General features: G+C 36.2%; 6 protein-coding genes and 1 long non-coding RNA gene across 8 annotated transcripts; 5 read left to right on the forward strand and 2 right to left on the reverse strand.

Moving 5' to 3' along the window:
* Nucleotides 1–518: 518 nt before the first annotated feature.
* Nucleotides 519–771, forward strand: LOC125606852. The gene is made up of 2 exons (XR_007338090.1): nucleotides 519–602; nucleotides 668–771. It is a non-coding gene; the product is annotated as an uncharacterized LOC125606852 (long non-coding RNA).
* A 241-nt stretch (nucleotides 772–1012) lies between these two features.
* Nucleotides 1013–3032, forward strand: LOC106438068 (serine/threonine-protein phosphatase PP1 isozyme 4). The gene is made up of 4 exons (XM_013879118.3): nucleotides 1013–1290; nucleotides 1806–2365; nucleotides 2453–2656; nucleotides 2777–3032. The coding sequence occupies exons 1-3, from the start codon at nucleotides 1083–1085 to the stop codon at nucleotides 2639–2641; spliced, it is 957 nt and encodes a 318-aa protein (XP_013734572.2). The 5' UTR covers nucleotides 1013–1082; the 3' UTR covers nucleotides 2642–2656; nucleotides 2777–3032.
* Nucleotides 3033–6657: 3625 nt separating this feature from the next.
* LOC106438066 (proline transporter 1) lies at nucleotides 6658–9091 on the forward strand. The gene is made up of 7 exons (XM_013879114.3): nucleotides 6658–6914; nucleotides 7054–7278; nucleotides 7356–7450; nucleotides 7530–7719; nucleotides 7815–7942; nucleotides 8044–8259; nucleotides 8619–9091. The coding sequence occupies exons 1-7, from the start codon at nucleotides 6818–6820 to the stop codon at nucleotides 8994–8996; spliced, it is 1329 nt and encodes a 442-aa protein (XP_013734568.2). The 5' UTR covers nucleotides 6658–6817; the 3' UTR covers nucleotides 8997–9091.
* A 411-nt stretch (nucleotides 9092–9502) lies between these two features.
* Nucleotides 9503–11123, forward strand: LOC106438063 (LIM domain-containing protein WLIM2a-like). Of its 2 annotated transcripts, none has more exons than XM_013879111.3 (6): nucleotides 9503–9658; nucleotides 9884–10072; nucleotides 10224–10323; nucleotides 10418–10455; nucleotides 10533–10622; nucleotides 10738–11123. In XM_013879111.3, exons 2-6 carry the CDS (start codon nucleotides 9938–9940, stop codon nucleotides 10975–10977), a joined length of 603 nt encoding a protein of 200 aa, XP_013734565.2. In that variant the 5' UTR covers nucleotides 9503–9658; nucleotides 9884–9937; the 3' UTR covers nucleotides 10978–11123. The 2 variants fall into 2 exon arrangements, with proteins under 2 accessions (XP_013734565.2, XP_048631722.1); XM_048775765.1 differs by lacking the exon at nucleotides 9503–9658 and adding an exon at nucleotides 9667–9707.
* A 117-nt stretch (nucleotides 11124–11240) lies between these two features.
* Nucleotides 11241–13383, forward strand: LOC106438062 (uncharacterized protein At2g39910-like). Its single transcript, XM_048775764.1, has 8 exons — nucleotides 11241–11428; nucleotides 11527–12007; nucleotides 12093–12179; nucleotides 12273–12463; nucleotides 12536–12731; nucleotides 12799–12863; nucleotides 12945–13046; nucleotides 13134–13383. Exons 1-8 carry the CDS (start codon nucleotides 11385–11387, stop codon nucleotides 13216–13218), a joined length of 1251 nt encoding a protein of 416 aa, XP_048631721.1. The 5' UTR covers nucleotides 11241–11384; the 3' UTR covers nucleotides 13219–13383.
* Nucleotides 13321–16448, reverse strand: LOC106438060 (coronatine-insensitive protein 1). The gene is made up of 3 exons (XM_013879108.3): nucleotides 15779–16448; nucleotides 14417–14897; nucleotides 13321–14297 (listed from the first exon to the last, which is right to left on the reverse strand). Exons 1-3 carry the CDS (start codon nucleotides 16264–16266, stop codon nucleotides 13494–13496), a joined length of 1773 nt encoding a protein of 590 aa, XP_013734562.2. The 5' UTR covers nucleotides 16267–16448; the 3' UTR covers nucleotides 13321–13493.
* Nucleotides 16449–17128: 680 nt separating this feature from the next.
* Nucleotides 17129–19047, reverse strand: LOC106438058 (signal peptidase complex subunit 2). Its single transcript, XM_013879104.3, has 5 exons — nucleotides 18831–19047; nucleotides 18592–18743; nucleotides 18339–18420; nucleotides 17478–17620; nucleotides 17129–17379 (listed from the first exon to the last, which is right to left on the reverse strand). The coding sequence occupies exons 1-5, from the start codon at nucleotides 18930–18932 to the stop codon at nucleotides 17280–17282; spliced, it is 579 nt and encodes a 192-aa protein (XP_013734558.2). The 5' UTR covers nucleotides 18933–19047; the 3' UTR covers nucleotides 17129–17279.
* Between the last annotated feature and the right edge of the window lie 1160 nt (nucleotides 19048–20207).

The following is a 20207-nucleotide window of genomic DNA, read 5'->3' on the forward strand; positions in this document are numbered from 1 at the left end:
TCAAATTTAAAGTATAATTAATTATATATAATTAAATATAATTCATATATATATATATATTAATTACATATATATTATAAATATAATATATATACATTATTCAAAAATAAGCCTATTATATATTAGTATATATTTATTTTATATGAATCATTTACTGCTATATTAATCACTTTATTAATTGCATCTATGAGAACATACTATTTTTTAGCATAATGCTTATACTAGGTGTTTTGCCCGCGACGCGGGCTTAAACATTTTTATAATTTTTGAAAAGTTTTTTGTACACTATATTCATTATTCTAAAATAAATATTAAAATAACTTAATATTAAATTTTTAACTATATAATTTTAAAAAATTATTTGATTAATATTTAATTATGTAATTTATGTTTTTTACTTTTTACTAAAATATTTTTTCAGATAACAATACAATATATATATATATATATATTATCTTTTTTTTTATAAATGGTTTAAGCTTTGCTGATTCAAATCAGCTTAACCCTATTTAGAAAACACAATATAACGAAACAAATATGATTATCCCTATGACGTGGGCTTGTTTAGTAGACTTGGACTTCATTGTTACAATCTTGAGAAGGTAAACAACTATTACTTGCTTCGCTTCCTTTGATGTTCAATTGATTCGGCTGTTTGATCTTGTAGGGAACAAGCCTCAAATTGGCTGCTATAAACAAATACAACGATAAGCTGAGGTTTACTCGGTGCCTCTGTTACCACATAACGTTGGAGGCCATTGACACATCCAACAACTCTCTTTGCAATTTTCAGACGTGTGTTTTCAAAGATTTCCTTCCGGAGCAGGCATCCTTTCTGGCACAGACCGAAATTTCCAGACTAAAAGGTATATAATTAACTAGACTAGTTTTATAATATTTAAAAAACTTTGACGGAAAAAAAAAAAAAAAGAAGATGGTATTGGTGGGCCTTTAATGAGTCGAATAACGTGGTATACATCGGCCAATTTATCCACTAAGCTGAAGCCGTTTTAACTAAGGACTCTCACATTAAAACGTCATCGTTTGTTTACTCCCCCCCACCCCGTGCTTTGTTATTGCTGATGGCGACGACGCAGGGGCAACAGACGGCGATTGACGCGGCGGTTCTCGACGATATAATCCGACGGCTCACGGAGGTTCGGTTGGCTAGACCAGGGAAGCAAGTCCAGCTCTCGGAGGCTGAGATCAAACAGCTGTGCACTACAGCTAGAGACATCTTTCTTCAGCAACCTAATTTGCTTGAGCTTGAGGCACCCATCAAAATCTGTGGTATGTTTTATCGAAACCCCAATTCGATTCTTTGACTCCCCAATTGGATTCTGGTGATTTTAGGGTTTATAGTGTTGGAAAGTGTGAAACTTTGTGCATATCTTTTATTGGGGGGTTTTGGGATAATGTTGTTCAGAGTATTGTGAAGATACTTTGCCATGTTTGAATCTTTTGATTGAATCTTGTGATGAGGATAGGATCTTACTGAGAAAGGCTTTGCCTTTTTGTGGAGTGTCTTTGATTAGAGAGGGTCTAAGCACATGTACACATGTAGAAAGGAATGTTAGTGAATCGTTCACGTTTGAGTATGAGACTTAGTTTTGTTGTAGAAGTGTTATGTGATTTGATCAGAGGATATGTAGTTTTCTTGCGAGTTTGTTTGGTTTTGAATAGATGTGAGTCACATGGAGGTTTCAGGAAGCATCTCTTTGTTTTTGCAATGCTTGAATACATCATTTCTGCCTTTGAGTCTATGGTTTCCCTTCTGATTTTTAGTGTAAATTGTATTGAACCAGGTGACATACATGGGCAGTATAGTGACTTGCTGAGGCTGTTTGAGTACGGTGGCTTCCCTCCTAGTGCTAACTATCTCTTCCTTGGTGACTACGTGGACCGAGGCAAACAGAGTCTTGAAACCATATGTCTCTTACTAGCTTACAAGATCAAATACCCAGGGAACTTTTTTCTACTAAGGGGTAACCACGAGTGTGCTTCTATCAACCGCATATATGGATTTTACGATGAGTGTAAAAGGAGGTTCAATGTGAGGGTATGGAAGGTTTTCACAGACTGTTTCAACTGCCTTCCTGTTGCTGCGCTTATAGATGACAAGATACTGTGTATGCACGGTGGACTTTCCCCGGATCTCGACCATTTGGATGAGATTAGAAGCTTGCCGCGTCCAACTATGATTCCTGACACGGGGCTCCTCTGTGATTTGCTCTGGTCTGATCCCGGGAAAGATGTTAAAGGATGGGGGATGAATGATAGGGGCGTTTCTTACACCTTTGGTCCGGATAAAGTCTCTGAGTTTCTAACGAAACATGATCTAGACCTTGTGTGTCGTGCCCATCAGGTGAAGATTTTTGATCATGTCTCTGTATTTGATTCTACTGCTTTTGTGATGTTTACAAGGGAGGTATAATGAATTTTGTTATGACAGGTGGTGGAAGATGGTTATGAGTTCTTTGCTGATAGACAGCTAGTGACGGTGTTTTCAGCTCCTAACTACTGTGGAGAATTTGATAATGCTGGTGCGATGATGAGCGTGGATGAGAACCTTATGTGCTCGTTTCAGATTTTGAAGCCTGCGGAGAAGAAGTCCAAGTTCATGATGTCCACAAAGATTTGAATCCTTTCATTGAAGGTTAGTCAATATTGTGTCCTTAGCAACACAGAACAAGTGAATGAATGGATTTTTTTTATGCAATGATTTGTTCATCTTCTTCTTTACAAGTTTTAATGGGTTCTTTCCTTGTTTCTGCAGATGGACGTGGTCTTGCTCAGAGAAATTGATTCAAACGGTTGGAGACTTGGCTTTAAAGTGTGTGCCTTAGTCTTTTATAATGTCTGTCTTCCCAACTTCACTTACTGCATCATTTTGTTCCTTATCTTCTTTTAAGGGGTTTACATGATGTTCATCTGCCTGTTGACAGCACATAGTTGGTGTATACATGCGTGTGATGGTCTCTTGGATTTTAGGACACCCAGTGAAATGGTGATTATAAAAAAAAGTTTAGTAAGATGACCTTTGTCTCGTAAGTGGCATATGTGCAAGTTGAAGTGCATAAAGCATATGGGCTCTTCAATTAATCAACATCAAATTACCATCTAAATTACAAAAAGAATGAATATATCTCTTGGTCATGTGAATAGCATAAAAATGTTTATTGTTATTGAAATTGAGATTAACCAAGAAATGTCCACTCGTCTTTTGTATGATCATGTGAAAGTGGGAGGAGGTAACGCATATCTATATTTAATATATCTTCAATTAACCAACATCAAAATGGAATGAGCATCTAAAACTTACAAAAGAACCAAGTCTCACTCTTGGTTATTTTTAATGGGTACACTATATACTATTAAAAGAGAAACATTCTTAAAAAATCTACTTAAACAAAGTTGTTGGACCTATTCATTAAGTAATTATTTTTTGGTCCTACCTTAATATAATTATAATCTAACTAAACGTATTACTTAATTTAAATGATTTCATATATTACTTACCAAATCACGTTATACACCACTGATTATACCATAGCTCCATTTTATTAAAATAACATCTTAACAAAACGTGACCAATGAATCACAATATCATAACAATAGTGTACTTTGGTACCCCAACTTTACAACAGTTCCATCTACCATTGCCATTGATAGAGCTTTGTTAAAAAAATTGAAAAGATCCTCGAAATCTCTATATTAAATAAACAATTCTATATACAAATAGTGTAATATATTTTGCTAACAAGATCTATCAACAGATTTCTATAGATGTGTTACTTAATAATTTCAAGATTTGCACCAAATTAAATGTCTAAAATCATTAACTTTACTGATTTTCATCAAAGGTTCATGAAAACTTAACTAATTTTTTAAATTGGTAATATTGTAATATTTATAGTTGATAAAAAATTCTTCAAAAATACTTTTAATAGAGTTCACGGAAATTATGGATTTGTGGTCAATATCTATAAATTAAAATGCATAGCATAAATACAATGAATTTATTTTATATGACAAATCAAATAGGTTATTCAGTTTTATGTACTATTATAAAGTATATGAGAACTAAATCAAAAATTTAAAATATTATAAGATTTTTCTAGGTTTTTGTCGGATCAACCGATGTTGGTTCATGGGTTAATGGCGAAGTTTTGGGTTTTATTAGAGCTTTAAAAATTAAGGTACCCATTTGATTCTAGATTCAGTTTCATTTTTTTTGTTCCAGAGATAAATGATATACTCGGTTATTAATGAAATTCAATTCAATTTTGGTTTCGGTTTCTTCAGTTTGATATTGTTCGGTTCGTGATTCCGAAAAATATGCTCTAGCCTATACACTATTTTATATAAAAATTCATTAAAAAAATATTTAATTTCGAAAACAAATCCGCGCTTTCCAAGCGCGGATCAAAATCTAGTAGAATATTATTATTAGAGGGAATGAAATTGGATTATGTTGTTCTTTGTTGTGGATGAGAAATAAACACGAAGCGATAAAGCTTGTTGAAGGCAACTTTTATTTGGTTGGAAACGGGAACCAAAACCAAATGCATCTTATTTCTTAGACAACATATTATGTCATTAGCCCTGTTTGGCGCATGGTCGCAGACGCTACAAATATTTTTGATGTTACTATAAAAAATTATATAAATAAAGCTATATACTATAATCAACTTACCTTAAAGAGTCGGTTTCCATACACGACGAGGCACAACTTCTTCTTCTTCTTCACCAAGACCAAAACCAGTTTGTTCATTGTCAACATCAATATTACCCACATCACTTATACCAAAGCCAAAATTTATATGCTCATTGAACATATAAAACGGTGGTATGTCTAGGTGGTTTAGAGATAGAGAGTCTAAGTCTAGAATATCCTCTAGCTCCTGTCAGTATACAAAAAGGTTACCATTGACATGTTTGACCACAAGTGCGTACACAACATCAAAACAAAAACAAGACACACTCAATATCATGTTTGCTTTTCGGTTTGATTCAGACTCATGAGCTCTAGCATGAGCTACATGAGACTCATTACCATGTGCATACAGCTCCTCTCCACCTTGAATGTTATCTGCTAGGTTTGAGTCAGATTCTTAAGCTCCAACATGAGCTACATGAGACTCATCACCATGTGCATTCAGCTCCTCTCGGCCTTGGATGTTTATTGATAAAACAGTGTGGTTTGATTCCTGAGCTACATGAGACTCATTGTGTTTTTGTATCACAAGTGTCTTAACAAATAATAATAAAAGAGAGATAAATAGTTACTCAGTACGTCATAGTATAATTTCAAGTGAAAGATTAACAATAAACTACATGTATCTGGTCCATGATGCGATTACACTTATCATAATGATTTAATACATAAGCCTTTTTGAAACTAGTTGGAAACTGAGAAAGCGATCACCATTTTAAGGATCCGCTTGTTCGCACTTTGTGCATTTTGTTCTCCCGGTTTGTATGGACCATGTAAACTGAAGAAAAACTCAAGAATAAGTAATAATCAAAGAGAACCAAAAATACTCAAGAGAAGTTTGTGTAAAATATAATTTTAGTTATGGAACAACACACGAATTAATAAAGTAAGAAAGTAAGCTTATGAGAGGCAAGCTTCTCGACTCATGCTATTACTGATTTTTCTTAATATTATTTTAATTCTGGGCCAAGCCCAATCTATGACATCCCTAAAATCTGATGTTGGGTCCGCCCTTTTTCTTTTGCGGCTAGGGCCTCTAGAGAAGTCGAGTTGTTTTGCTCTCACACAGCGGATAAACTGCAAAGACGGCACACAGTTTCAAATGAAGATGCAATAACTGACACACTTTCTTCAATTTGTGATAGTTGACTTCTCCCCACAGTGCAGTTAACCAATCTAAACCGCATAAATTAAATTGGTTATAACTCAATATTTACCGGCGGGAAGTTGGTAAGAAGTAAGAGCAATACGGTTTTGTTTTGGTTTTACATTTGTGATTAATTTCGTAATATTTTCATTTGCTTCGTATACATTGTTTTTTTTATAATTTTCCCTTCAATAATTTCGTAAGGGGTTTGACAACACTTTTTTCTGACCATACTTCAGAAGAATTTCCTTGTATCTTTGTTCTTAAACAAGGTTTCTTTCTCCTAATGTAAGCTTGTATTCTCTTTTTGTATTTATTACCATTAGAGGCTAAATAAAACAAAATATTATATCTTTTTTAAAGTACACCATGTTGCAAAGCATGCCATCAAGGAATTATTAGCCAATTAAAACCCACTTCTCATATGTAGTGTTCCTATAGTATCCTTAGATTCTTGGATACTTGATGAACACCCACTTTGTAATGTGATATTGATGTAAAGACCAACGAAATTCAGAAACTAGAAACTCTATATGTAGTTTGACACATTGATCAACATATGTCTATATATACTATCTTTGAGTATCAAATTGTAGTATTCACTTTCATCTTGCTTTGTATCTCCCTTGCAATAATTTTGATGTGACGTAGTAGTTGAAGCTCACAATCAGAAGGGACGGCATCTTCAATTGGTGGGTTCACACTAGACGGCAGCTCGTTGGGACCATATGTAGGTATTTATTTGACTCTCAATCATGCATGTGCGGTTTAAATAGCGGCTACTACTACTATGAAAAGTTAGATGTTTGATGGGAAAAAAAAATAGTATGGCCACTACTTAAATAAAAAGGAAAATAAGCTGGCACCTTTTTCATGTGGTTGAGGAACGTCTTATCAAAACATTATAAAAGGGAAAAAACTCTTAGCTCCAGAGACTACAAGTGCCAGAAATCATGAGTGCCACAGGAGCTAAGAATCGCACAAGCAATGTAAATGGCGCAGAACACTTTGATATCGAAGTCCCTGACACTGCTCATCAGATTAGCAGCGGTTTGTCTTTTGTTTTCTCCCCCCTTTATTGTATCTTGCTATTTAAAGAGACTTACCGAATAAAGTAACATCAATAATGCTTTTAAAATCTAAAATCACATTTTGGGAAATTTTGTAATATGTTTTGTTGGATGTACAGATTCATGGTTTCAAGTGGCGTTCGTTCTTACAACCGGTATAAACAACGCGTATGTGTTGGGATATTCAGGAACAGTAATGGTTCCATTAGGTTGGGTTGGTGGTGTAATTGGTCTTATTCTTGCTTCTGCAATCTCTCTCTATGCAAATATTCTTGTAGCCAAGCTTCATGAGTTTGGTGGCAAAAGACACATTCGCTATAGAGATCTTGCTGGATTCATTTACGGTAAGAGAACCAAACATGTTCCGTTTCTCTTCTTTGTTCTTTCTTTCATGAAGTAATTGTTCTCTTTTTTTTTTCAGGTAGAAAGGCTTATTGTGTTACATGGGGATTGCAATATGTCAATCTTTTTATGATTAATTGTGGATTTATCATCCTAGCTGGTTCTGCTTTAAAGGTAGTAAACATCTTGATTCTTGGTTCTTGATTCCGTGTGAGCCAAGTTAGTCAGTTTGGAGTGTGTTCTGTTTCTACAGGCTGTTTATGTGCTTTTTAGGGATGATCATACCATGAAACTACCTTACTTTATAGCTATCGCCGGTTTTGTATGTGCGGTTTTTGCCATTGGTGTTCCTCACTTATCGGCTCTAGGGATCTGGCTTGGAGTTTCGACAATACTCAGTCTCATCTACATCATTGTGGCAATGGTCCTATCAGTTAAAGATGGTATATAACCTAAATGATGATCATGCTGCAGCTTCAACCATACTTATACCTACTGATAAATCCGATTCTTTACGCTTATTTTTGTTATATTTTAGGAGTGAAAACACCACATTCAAGAGATTACGAGATACAAGGATCATCGATAAGTAAACTATTTACCATCACAGCTGCTGCCGCAAATCTTTTTTTTGTTTTCAACACAGGGATGCTTCCAGAAATTCAGGTTGAGACTGTTTTTTTATTATATTTTAATAAAATGTGATTCTTTTTTGTTGTTTATATGAAAATGCAGACGCATAAATGATCTTTTATATGCTTTGACAGGCGACAGTGAAGCAACCGGTTGTGAAAAATATGGTGAAGGCTCTATACTTTCAGTTCACGTTAGGTCTTTTACCAATGTACGCGGTTATGTTCATTGGATATTGGGCTTACGGATCTTCAACCTCCACCTATCTGCTAAACAACGTTAATGGCCCAGTCTGGGTCAAAGCCCTTGCTAACATCTCAGCTTTCCTTCAGACCGTTATCTGTTTGCACGTAAGTTTCTTTGCATGATCTTTTTGGTTAGAGATTGTCTTTTTGGTTAGAGACAATCTTTTTGGTTAGACACAATATAAAAGATATAGGTTAATTTACTTCTATAACTAATTAATTTTAAGTTGAGAGTTTATTTAACTTAATATATTATTAGAATTAGATTGATGGTAATATGTCACATCTGAAGTTTGGAAGAGATTCTAACTAGTTATAAAATATATTAATTATTTCATTTATAATCAATTGATTTTAAGTTTGAAACTCATTTGTTCGTCTGTTAGTATATACTCAACTCTAAGTGTTTTGGCAACTGCTTGTCTTTTGTAAGTTACATCTAAAGCTAGTTTATTTGTTTGTAGATTTTTGCGAGTCCATCATATGAGTATATGGACACAAAGTTTGGGATCAAAGGAGGCACATTTGTGTTAAAGAACTTGTTGTTTAGGATCATGGCTCGAGGCGGGTACCTAGCGGTTAGCACACTTCTCTCGGCGCTCTTGCCCTTCTTAGGGGACTTCATGAGCCTCACTGGTGCACTGAGCACAATCCCTCTTACATTCATTCTAGCCAACCACATGTACTATAAGGCTAAGAACGATAAGCTCAATACTATGCAGAAGCTGTGGCACTGGCTTAACGTTGTCTTCTTCAGTTTGATGTCCGTTGCTGCCACTATTGCAGCTCTTAGACTCATCGTTGTTGACTCCAAGAATTTTCACGTTTTTGCAGATTTGTAATTTATTCTTTATATTCTTCTCCTGCTATATCTTGTATTCCTTTAAAATCCTATTATAGGGTAAATAAAAGGGTAAAACCCTAAATAGCTCAAAAAGAATCTATGACAATTTTACCAAAAAAAAAAGAAAAGAATCTATGACAAAATAATACATTAAAAATCTCCAAAATAGAGTGTAAAATGATCAATTATTATTCCAAATCATACTCTTAACCTTATTTTACTTCCTAAGTATTGAATCTTAAACTCTAATCACAGATCGAAAAGAAAAAAAATCCATTTAAATTTTTAATTAATGTTATGGAAAAAAATGTGTGTGTGTGTGTGTGTTTATTACTAGTGAGGCTTATTTCTCTAAATAAAATTATATGTTTCATAAACAAGTATAAAGATTATTACACTTTCATGATATCATTTTGTTTGCTTACTAACAAGGAATATTTGATTAGACAACTAATAATCTATGCTTAATAATCTCTTAGTCAAGTATTATGAACTTAATTAATCAACAATGAATGATTTGCTGTTACATATTTAAACTAAAAAATAATTAGACCGGCCAAAGTGGAGCCCCACTGTCTCCACCAAAGCTCAATGCAATAATCATTAACCTTTCATCTTCTTCTTCACATTCATCTTCTTCACGATCAGATCGACGAAGAGGTAAAAGACTTCTCCTTTTGTAAATTCTACACGGTTTCACTCTGTTAAAGTTAGCTTCTTTTTATTTGTAGTTCCTGTTAGGACAAGAAAGAAGCAATCTTTTGTTCTGAAATTTCTGATTTAAATCACCTATTCATCTGATGCAAATTGTTCAATGTAGATATAAGTCTCTCTGTGCTGCTTTTGAATTCTTATTAGCTTTTTTTTTGGTTGTGTACTGTGTAGCGAGCTTTCAGCTTTAGAGATCTGAGGAGGACAAGACCAAACACAAAAAAAACGATGTCGTTTACAGGGACTCAGCAGAAATGCAGAGCGTGCGAGAAGACGGTGTACCCTATGGAGCTTCTCTCAGCTGATGGGGTTTCTTTTCACAAGTCTTGCTTCAAGTGCTCTCACTGCAAAACCACACTTCAAGTCAGTTTCCTGCTCTCTTTTGCTTTTGCTTTTTCCCATAATCATAGTTTAATAGTTCAGTAAAATGTTTAAGGGGTTAATCAAGGATTCTCTAAATAGTGAGAGTCATGAGTTAAAAAATGTGTTGATGGTTTTGGTTTTTTCCTAACAGCTGAGCAATTACTCATCAATGGAAGGTGTGTTGTACTGTAAGCCTCATTTTGAGCAGCTCTTCAAGGAGACTGGTAGTTTCAACAAGAACTTTCAGTCACGTATGTAGTTCCTCTTCTTTTCTTACCTTTGGATTCAACACTCTTACTTGCTTGTGGTCTCACTTAATCTTCAAACTTTCTTTTCCTCTCACAGCTGCAAAGCCATTAACTGACAAGCCAACTCCTGAGCTGGTAGACATTGTCTTCTTAACCAATATAGCTCCTTGTTATTATCTAGTTACATGACTCCTATTTGGTTATGTTCTCAGACAAGGACACCAAGCCGAGTTGCTGGAATGTTCTCTGGAACGCAAGACAAGTGCGCTACTTGCAGTAAAACCGTGTATCCTATCGAAAAGGTTAATATTAACATTAAACCTTGATACCTCTTTGTTAGATCATTTGCAATGAAGAACTTGGAGATCTCTTTACACAGTCCATTCTTAGTCTTGTTATGTTGATTAACAACCACAGGTGACTGTGGAGAGCCAGTGTTACCATAAGTCTTGCTTCAAATGTTCACATGGAGGCTGTGCGATTTCTCCATCGAACTATGCAGCGCTCGAGGGGATATTGTACTGCAAGCACCACTTCGCTCAGCTTTTCAAGGAGAAAGGAAGTTACAATCACCTCATCAAATCTGCCTCCATCAAACGCTCTGCTGCTGCGGCTGCTACTGCAGCTTCTGCTGTAGAAGATGTACCTGAATCTTAAAATTTGTATTCTCTTTCCAATTTAAGGTTACTACCAAACTGGTTTCACTTTGTCTTTGTGTATGTGATGTATTTGTGTTAACTTGTATTCATTCACTTCTTCATGTTCTTGTCTTCCATAATGAACCATGCATAACATTCTATTGAGTTTGTTCTTGTTGTGAATACTACTAAGCTTGGTCTGGTCTTGGTCGGTTCTCACTTAACCGGACCGGCCTATTGGACCGGACGAATCGTTGTCTTTAATGTCCGGTCCGGTTCTTCATTATAAACTCAAAAAAAAATTAGATTTTTCTGAAACAATCCAGTAAAACACATTGAAATCGATCTATCGAATCACAGAACACAGATTGAACTGTACCCTGAAGGTTAAAGAAACGAACTTTGCAAACTTTTGCGTTTTGAAAAATGTCAAACAGAACCTTTGATGACCTCCATAGCCGTCTTCTCCGGTGAGTAACCTCTCTCTCTCTCTCTCTCTAGTGCTCTGTTTTTCGCTCTTTAGTTCAGAAAGAACCTTAATTTTATCAACTCTGTTATGAGGATTCAGAGTATCTGAACCAATAGCAGAGACTCTCAGACGCACTCAATACAAACCGCAAGAGAGCAGCAAAGTATCCACCAAAGACTTACTCTTGTCTCTGTTACCAAACACTTCTCCTCCTCCTCGACTACTCGATGAAGAACAGAGTCTCTCTTCGATCAAAAGCCTCGCACTTGCTTGTGCCCTTCTCTCTTCTTCTCGTTCCTCCACTCACGAACTCCTCTCGTGGATCCCCGAAAGCCTCTCCGTCGCAGGGGAGTCAGCTTTTTCCGAGATATCTCGGGTTTATTTCAGTGACAACAACGCTGAGAACGAGAGGTTGGTGATGGAGTTGTTGCCGGTTGTTTTGCCGGAGTTGAAAGATGGAATAGAAGGGAGCTCAATGGGTAAGGACAATGATGAAGAGGATGTTTCAGCTGCTATGACGAGAAAGCCAGTTGGTTATGCCATCTTAGCAGCTCACCAGCTCAGGTGGTTTGTGACTCAGGTCTGAGTTGTGCTATGAGAAAAAGATCTAACCTTTTAAGGTTCTGTTATGATTTGGAGGTGTTTGATGTGTAATGTTTTGATAGGTGGATAAACCGAATCTGGCGAAAGTTTGCAACTTGGTGGTTCCATGTGCTTTGACAGCACTTGATCATTGGTCTCCTGATGTCAAAGTAAGGCCTTTTGGGAACTTTTAATATCTTTCTATCTACTGTTAGCTTTAAGGCTATAGTGAGTTTGATGTTGTCTCTTTGTTTTGATGACAGAGACAGGGTATGATAAGCTTTGTGCACATTGCAAAGAATGTGAGTTCAGGTGGTCTCGGTTCGTATGGAGATGTGGTTCTTGATGCGTGTTGCCAGAACATAGCTTCTGATGACGAGATTTGGACACATGTAGTGGAGTTAAGTGTGCTTCTTGTGACTAAACTGCATCCTAATAATCCTCGTAGCTCTTGGTAAATCCTCTCTTATCTATGACATTAGGTTCATAAGATTGATTTTCATGGCGTGCTTATCTTCTTTTGTAGGTACGAGAGGATCATGAATGAGATGCTTGGTCATCTAGAACGCCAACCAAGAAACAAAGAGAAACGTATGGCTTGGCTTACATTCGTTGAGCCGCTCTTGAACGCTCTGGGGCTTTTCTTGCTTGCTCATTTTCGACGTATCTTCCCTCTTTTCTTCCAGTGGATGCATTCAGATGATGCCCAAACCGTTTTGTTGGTAATGTTCTTGTTCCACAATTGTTATGAATGTTAGTTTTGACAATATCACTACGTGTAAATGCCAGGTTCTTGAGAGACTGGAGACGGTTGTGAGGTTGACATGGATTAGAAACTCGCCTGTGTTCCCAAGGTTTAAACCTCTCTAAACACTATAAATTAGCAGTAAATTTTAGTATCCACTTTTCAACATCATGATTATTTGGACCTTCAGATTGGTGGAGGAGCTTGTTTCCTTGTACAAAGAGTCATCTATGCGTAAGGAGCGTGATGAGATTAGACCTCTTATCTTACGTATCTTGAAGCTACTCCGCGAGTATGTTTTTCTATTGCTTATCAAATGCACTGCCAAAGGTAGTTAAAATCTGTGTTTTTTCTTATTTTCGCTTGGTCTCTCTCGCAGGTGCAAAAGGTTACAGTTTGAGTCAGCGTGGAGGCAGTATCAGGATGATCCAAATCTGAGCACGGTTGTGGAATATATAATGTAGACCAGCTCTGTCTGAACAGAGAGAGCCTCTCGTCGGCTCAGAGTCTTAGGGCTTGTAATAGAGTTTCTTCACTCTTTTTAATTAGAGAAATAACAAAACATATCTTCTGAAGAGACTAGTTTTCTCTCTTCTTATTTCAATCTCTCAAAAGTCTTTATGGAATCTCTCAAAACTACAGACAATACACCAATAAAGAAAAAATAGAATCCATTCGACAGTTCGTGGAAACCTCAAAACCAAATCTTTATGTACAAACCTGCTTTTCATCATCATCATCATGCCTCCCTCAGGACTTTAACCGTTGGTGGACAATCTGTTCTCTCACCAGCCAGAGAGTAGTAAGCCAGTATATGAGCAGGATGCTCCATCTCTCTCACCTCTCCAAGCTGATTCACTTCCGGGACTTTTCTTGCCGGAATCAGCTCGATGTTCCAGTACGGTCTAGACATTAGCCTCAGGTCTTGTCCCGTCGTCGATGCTCTATAGCCTTGTACCCACAGGTATCTCAGCGAAGGGATTTTCAGTACCGCTGCAGCTATTGCTCGCTCGCTGAAGCAACAACCTCTCATCTCCAGCTTCTGTAGTTTCGGACATCCTCTTGAGAATTCCATTAGGCCTTCGTCTGATTCACCAACGTAACCGAGAAGCATCCACCTCACGTTTGGACAGTACTGTCCGATGTAGCTTAACCCCACGTCTGTTAAGCCGCCTTGTCTGAGATAGAATGCAAACCGTCTGAGTTTTTTGCATCCGATCAAGAGGGATCTGACTCCGTTGTCCAGTGGCAGATCTGTTATTCTCTCTTCTTGGTCGAGTAAGACGAGGCGGAAGTCACAGAGGTTTTTCAGATATGTGCCTATGCTTTCGAGAGACTCGTTGGTTATATCTGAGACATACACCGCCATGTATTCTAGCTCCTGGCAGCCCTGAGCCAAAGCGACTAATCCTCTTTGTGAGACTAAGCCTTCTTCATCCTCCATTCCTTGTTCATCTTCACCCCGTTCAATCCTCAGCCGCTTCAACTTCTTACAGCACTGTCCAAGAACCTCTAGACCCCTATCTCCAATTACATTCCTTGTCTGAAATACAGCAAAAAATGTCACATATCCCTTATCTACCACAATTTATACTTGCAAAATGAATGTGAAATTCATGATAGTTGAATAGTGTAAAGAACAGATATTGAGTTCAAATTTACCTCGAGAACTTCCAAATTAGGACACTTTTGAATAAGTGTACAATGATCCTCAGTTGCGAGCAATGCATAGATCAGATCCAGCTTCCGGATTTGGGCAGCGAATGGAAACAGTATTGGCATTTCATTAGGTCCCATGTAAGAAAGGCCCAGACAACATAGTTTTGGAGGGAAAGTCAGATTCATATACTTCTCCGGTCTTCCAATTTCTTCATTTAAGGAGCCACCACAAAATTCTTCAAGATTAGTTGCAGCTTTAAAGAACCCGACTAGTTCCAACATCTCAAAGTCACCGATCTTCACAGAAACCAGAGAGCGGCAATTTCTAGCTATGCTTTCCAAGTCTTTGGCATTGATTTTTGCAAACTCAGTCATGTAGAAATTTAGAACCTCGAGAGAAGTGTTGTGCAGAGCAAGTTCATGAAGCCAGTTACCATCCTTTTCAACAAAAGAACTCTCTTCCATTAACAATGTTTTCATTTTCCTGTCGAGAAAACAGAAGAAGCATGGATAAAGTGAGAAACAACTCAAGATAATTGGATTTTCAGCTTAGGAAACACAACCAAATCAAGGATGCAAGAAGGCCATTATAAACATGAACTCCCGAAGACATTCTTTCTGTAGCTAGCTAATATCAACCTTTTTGCCAACTATCCATAAACAGAAGTGCAGGAAACCAAATAAAGTCCGCACCAAGGTTTCTACTTCCCCAATTGATAATTTGGTATAACAAAGCCAGAGTAAATTAAGGATGCAAGAAGGACACGATAATCATGAACTCAAGATAATTGTATTTTTTCTGCAAAATTATAAACATAAACATGCACTTAAGAACGCCATTATAAACATGAACTCCCAAAGACATTCTTTTTTTTTTTTTTTGCAGATGGCAGATATCAATCTTGTTGCTAATTATCCATAAACAGAAATGCATTAAACCCAATAAATTCCACACCAAGGTTTCTACATCCCCAATTAATAATTTGCTTAGGTTGCGGGCACAGAGCCATTAAGGATGCAAGAAGGACACGATAAACATCAACTCCTAGAAACTACAAGTATTATCTATGAATAGTTCCGCTATCTATGCATAACCACCACAAGCTGCGAAAAGTGTAGTAAGAAATCAAACAAAGAAGGTTCAACAAATCAAATCACCAAAGTTTCTACATACCCAATAGAGCTAAAGACACAAAAGATCTTCAAAGAAACAATTTTTACAATACTGTTCTCTGTACTACAAGGATTTCAAAGTCAAGACTCAAATGCAATCTTGTTCAAGTCAAAGTAGGTAATGAGAACTTATCCTTGTTAAACCATTAAAATCATATCCATAAGCTACAAGAAGAAGTAAACAGTAGTTACCTGCAGTGCTTAACGATGCTGAAAAGTCCATCCGTAGAGAAACCCGAGCACTTATCAAGCTTCAACGCCTCGAGCTCATCCAACCTCGCCTTAGCCAAAACATCAAGATCCAAATCGCTCACAATCATCCGCCTAAAATGCACAGACTTGAGCCTTCGCAGCGACGAAGCTATCTCGTTGACCCAAGGGGTAACAAACCCTCCCCAGTTCTCGGGGATGAGATTGAACATAGCTGCTCTCGGCTTCCCTTTGAGCTTGATCGACCTCAGATTGGGAAACCTACGGCTGAGACGATCAGGCGTCGATGTGTAGCACAAGGCCATGGTCACGTGCTCCCTCGTCTCGGAGTCGATCTCGAACCACCTCCGGCACACGAGGGAAGCGGAGTCTCGATCTTTCGGATCGGTTATGTAAGGCATGACCTGCTCGATGACGTCATCGACCGTCACGGAGCTCAATCTGCACTTCTTGATATCCGGATCCTCCATGTAACAAATCGAAATCGAATCTAAAACAAACCAAAACAATCAACGAATTCGAATACCAGCTGAGGAACGAGATCGATTTCAATTACACGAATCTCTCGCAGATCCAGACTAATACAGTAGAAAGTGAAGATAAGGCGAGCAGAGATCGGAGGAGGAAGCGGGAGGGAGGGAAGCTACTAGGGGACGAGGGAGATAGGTGGAGCGTGAGGAGAGGAGGAAGAAGTGGCGTAAGTGTGTGTGAAGGAAGGAATCAAAAGTGTTGATAATAATAATAGTTTGGGATCAAGTTGGGCAGAGAGGATAATTATTATTTTTTATATAGATGGACGGTGGAGATGAAGCGATCGAATCAGTTTGTTTAGTCAATCTTGTGGCGTAAGCAGCACATCTGGCTAGACGACAAAAATAGCCAGAAGGGGTTTCTATCCAATCGACGATTATGTGACGGGTTTTTTTATTATTAACTAGACTGGATTTCTGAGCTTAATCAATGTTTTGGTTTAACTAATTTATACAAGTAGTATCCTAGGTGAAGTATGGCGTTTAATAATTTACAGTAGTTAACATATGGTATTAATAAAAAAACTGTAGGTTTTTTTTTTTGTCAAAAAAAATTGTAGGTTAGATCTGTTAAGTTTGGAGATCGAGATGAAGTAGCTTAAAATTTTAATTTAACATTAGCCAAAGTATTTTGGATGAAGAAACTAGACAAAAAAAATCCGATAATGAATTAAGATTAGAAATAAATAATAAAATTACTAATTATTTCGAAAATAAATTTAGAAAGATTAATTTTGAAAGAAATATTTCGTATATTTTGGATGATTTTAAAGTTTTTTTTTAAATAAGATTTTTGTAGATATTGTTTAAATGTTATTTTTAAAAGATTTTTGCTATAACAAAAACTTGAATACTCTTAATGACATCTCTAAATAAAAGTCTCAATCGATTTATAAATTATGTAAACCGAAACATATGAAGTTTAATAGAACATATTTTCTCCAAACATATCATCATCTCTTCTTCTTTGGTTCTTCTTTTGCATAGTCCTTGATTAATGCTTCCACGTCTTTCCAGAATAAACCCTCAACAAGAAGTCCATCTTTGGTGAACCTGAAAAATACACAAAAAAAAAAAACTAATTAAGCTCGAGTATGTGATAAGCAGATAGAGGGTGTAAGAAAGAAGTGCAGAGAGAGAGAGAGAGAGACCATTGGGTGACACTTTTGGTGAGCTGAACTGACTTCCCAGCTGAGATTGATTTTGGATCAGCACTGTCTATGGTGAGAGTGTACTCATCAGAGAATCTGGGCAGCTTTGAAGATACAACCAAACCAGTGCTGGTGAATGATCCCTGCGTATAAAACAACCACCATTTTAAAGATTTGAATATCGTAGTAGCAGATGATGAGCTAAAGCATTAACCGTAGCAAAACAAAATGCAAGTGTGCATGCATATTAACCAGAGAACATTACTGTATCAAATTGAAATGGTTTCTTGTTGCATGTTCTAGACCTAACCGATAAAATGTTTTTCAAAAATATATGTAATACACCGACCTCCAAAGTGTTCGCATATCTATAATTAACAAATCATCAGGTTCACAACAACGAAACATGAGTTATCTATCCTCTTGAATACCAAACTATATGAGGGGAATTATCTTCTTCATGCTGGTGACAATGTTACACACCAAAACTATCCACTTAGTTGAACAATTATGAAGAACGAGAGAGCACCGGTTGCAAACACCGAAAGAAACGAGAAAATGCCCCAGTCATTTTGCCAATAACTTATCTAAACAAACAAAACACTGAAAAGTAGTGTTTTCCTAAAACTCAAACGCCCTAAACAAAGGTGTCCTAAGATATGCAAACACTACTCAGAAGCACAATTCCATTTCACTACAAAACAGAAGGAGTTTCATCATTGAAAAAAAACAAAAACCTAGCCACCTAAATCAGAAAACTACAATTGCGGCATCATATACAAAACAAGAACATAGTGGATAAAAACACAAACAATCGGAAAAATTCTACAGTCAATCAACCAACAGTCAGAGAGGAGAAACCTCAGGAGGATAAGTGAACAAAATGGCATTCTTCTCCTTAGTGTACAGAATCAGCTGCAACACTCCATTCAGCACTACATACTTGCCATAGTCAAAGAAACCAAACATCTTCTCCACAATGATCCAAACACAACACATGTATATCTAAGCAGTGATTAATACTACTCTAATCAATCTAATGCTAAGCATAATCAAATCGAGCCACATTACAGTTATCACTATCTAAGCAATGATTGACAGTAAGAAAGGATATAATGCGATGCATCCAATCAAATAGTCTCTGTTCTCAGGGAACTTCTTGTTGTAGAACTGTGCAACGAGAGCAACCACGATGATAATCGCTCCTAAGAACAGCTTCAGGTTGCTCAGCCTCACGTCCTCCTTGTAGCCACGGCTCGTAACGATCTACGAAGGACGAAAGGAAGATTACAATTCACAGATCAGAGTATATGGAGAATGCGAAAAGGTGGATAATCTGAGAATAGAGCTTACATCGGAGACGGACTCGTCGAGGATGTGCTTGATCGAGTTGTGGTCCAACAGGTTAGCCTTCTTCACATTCTTGTTCTTCGATTCTTCCTTCTTCTCTTCCATGGCAAATGCCAGATCTTTAGGTTTTCTCGTGCTCTCGAGAACGCAGAGTGTAGATTTGGTTTTAAGTATTGACCGTATATACAATTTAGGGTTATTGATGAGAGCCCGTATTGTTTCTGTGATATATGACGTATAAATGTATAAATAAGGAGAAACAAATATCCATGTAAAATATGAATTCTATAAATTAAGACTTGACGAATTAATAAATTTTCGGCTTAACTTAAAATAGTGTAAAATAAAATATAATTTTAATAAGATAATAAAATTACAATATTTAAAACAAATTTAAATAAATATAAACCAAAATATAGTATTTTTTTTTGTCTAAAATTCATTTTTATTACAATATATTAGTACTATTTTCTCAAATTACATATAAAACAAAATTTTATTTTATAGTAATAGGGATTCAAGATATATAAAATATATCCAATAATCTTGAAATTCATATGAATTAAATAAATATGAATTTCATATGTTTTTCAATAAAAATATGAAATTTATATCTTTAAAATTTAATTACTACATAGTGTCATAAAATAAACACATTTTAAAAAATATAAGTTTAAAAGATTATTTTTACTAAAATAATAACTCCGTAAATAAATAAATTATCATGTATATTGTATATGGTGTTTAGGGTATGACTGGTTTTCCCGCTACCACCCGCAAACGCAGCTTTTGTGGTTGGTAGCGGTTGTTGGCGTTTTGCAACAATCGCTCAAACCGCTCCAAACCGCTCCAAATCGCTCTGAACCTCATAAATTCAAAAGCTGGTTCCAGCTAGCGTTTGCGGTTGCGGGAGGATAAAAAAAAATTATTTTTTCTCCAAAACAATATAAATACAAAAATAAAAATATTCAATAAAAAAATTAAATTAGAATTATAAAAATACTAAAATATATCTATTATATTTTAATTAATATTATAAAACTTTAAAATAAAAATATTTTCTATAATTTTTAAAAAATTTAAAGTATAACTTTCTAAATATAAATTTTATATTTATTATAATATTATTATTTTTGATATTTTTATAATTGTATAAAATATAAATATTGTTAATTTATTATTTAACCACTGCTGCATTTGGTAGTTAACCAGTCATAAGTATCCCGCAAACGCACCAATTTCTAACCGCAGAACCAGTCGTACAAATCTCTTAAAACCGCTAGAAATCGCAACCACCCACATCCGCAAACTCCCGCAACCGTAACCGCAACCGCTGCGGTTGAACCAGTCAGACCCTAAATAGTTGTCGCATATTTGCAC

This window comes from Brassica napus, chromosome A3 (assembly GCF_020379485.1).
Source record: "Brassica napus cultivar Da-Ae chromosome A3, Da-Ae, whole genome shotgun sequence".
Lineage (NCBI taxonomy): Eukaryota > Viridiplantae > Streptophyta > Magnoliopsida > Brassicales > Brassicaceae > Brassica > Brassica napus.

Bases quoted from the DNA above. Each gene is read 5' to 3' on its own strand.
- LOC106438066 (XM_013879114.3), top strand. From the start codon at position 6,818: ATGAGTGCCACAGGAGCTAAGAATCGCACAAGCAATGTAAATGGCGCA. The intron at 7,279-7,355 runs GTAAGAGAACCA...TTTTTTTTTCAG, and splicing joins TCTTGCTGGATTCATTTACG to GTAGAAAGGCTTATTGTGTT. The intron at 7,720-7,814 runs GTATATAACCTA...GTTATATTTTAG, and splicing joins GGTCCTATCAGTTAAAGATG to GAGTGAAAACACCACATTCA.
- LOC106438063 (XM_013879111.3), top strand. From the start codon at position 9,938: ATGTCGTTTACAGGGACTCAGCAGAAATGCAGAGCGTGCGAGAAGACG. The intron at 10,073-10,223 runs GTCAGTTTCCTG...TTTTCCTAACAG, and splicing joins ACTGCAAAACCACACTTCAA to CTGAGCAATTACTCATCAAT. The intron at 10,623-10,737 runs GTTAATATTAAC...TAACAACCACAG, and splicing joins CCGTGTATCCTATCGAAAAG to GTGACTGTGGAGAGCCAGTG.
- LOC106438062 (XM_048775764.1), top strand. From the start codon at position 11,385: ATGTCAAACAGAACCTTTGATGACCTCCATAGCCGTCTTCTCCG. The intron at 12,464-12,535 runs GTAAATCCTCTC...CTTCTTTTGTAG, and splicing joins AATAATCCTCGTAGCTCTTG to GTACGAGAGGATCATGAATG. The intron at 13,047-13,133 runs GTATGTTTTTCT...TCTCTCTCGCAG, and splicing joins ATCTTGAAGCTACTCCGCGA to GTGCAAAAGGTTACAGTTTG.
- LOC106438058 (XM_013879104.3), bottom strand. From the start codon at position 18,932: ATGGAAGAGAAGAAGGAAGAATCGAAGAACAAGAATGTGAAGAAGGCT. The intron at 17,621-18,338 runs GTTTCTCCTCTC...TTTTATACGCAG, and splicing joins TGTTCACTTATCCTCCTGAG to GGATCATTCACCAGCACTGG. The intron at 17,380-17,477 runs GTCTCTCTCTCT...TGTATTTTTCAG, and splicing joins ACCAAAAGTGTCACCCAATG to GTTCACCAAAGATGGACTTC.
- LOC106438060 (XM_013879108.3), bottom strand. From the start codon at position 16,266: ATGGAGGATCCGGATATCAAGAAGTGCAGATTGAGCTCCGTGACGGTC. The intron at 14,898-15,778 runs GTAACTACTGTT...TTTTCTCGACAG, and splicing joins AGCATCGTTAAGCACTGCAG to GAAAATGAAAACATTGTTAA. The intron at 14,298-14,416 runs GTAAATTTGAAC...GCTGTATTTCAG, and splicing joins CTAATTTGGAAGTTCTCGAG to ACAAGGAATGTAATTGGAGA.
- LOC106438068 (XM_013879118.3), top strand. From the start codon at position 1,083: ATGGCGACGACGCAGGGGCAACAGACGGCGATTGACGCGGCGGTTCTC. The intron at 1,291-1,805 runs GTATGTTTTATC...GTATTGAACCAG, and splicing joins GGCACCCATCAAAATCTGTG to GTGACATACATGGGCAGTAT. The intron at 2,366-2,452 runs GTGAAGATTTTT...TTGTTATGACAG, and splicing joins TTGTGTGTCGTGCCCATCAG to GTGGTGGAAGATGGTTATGA.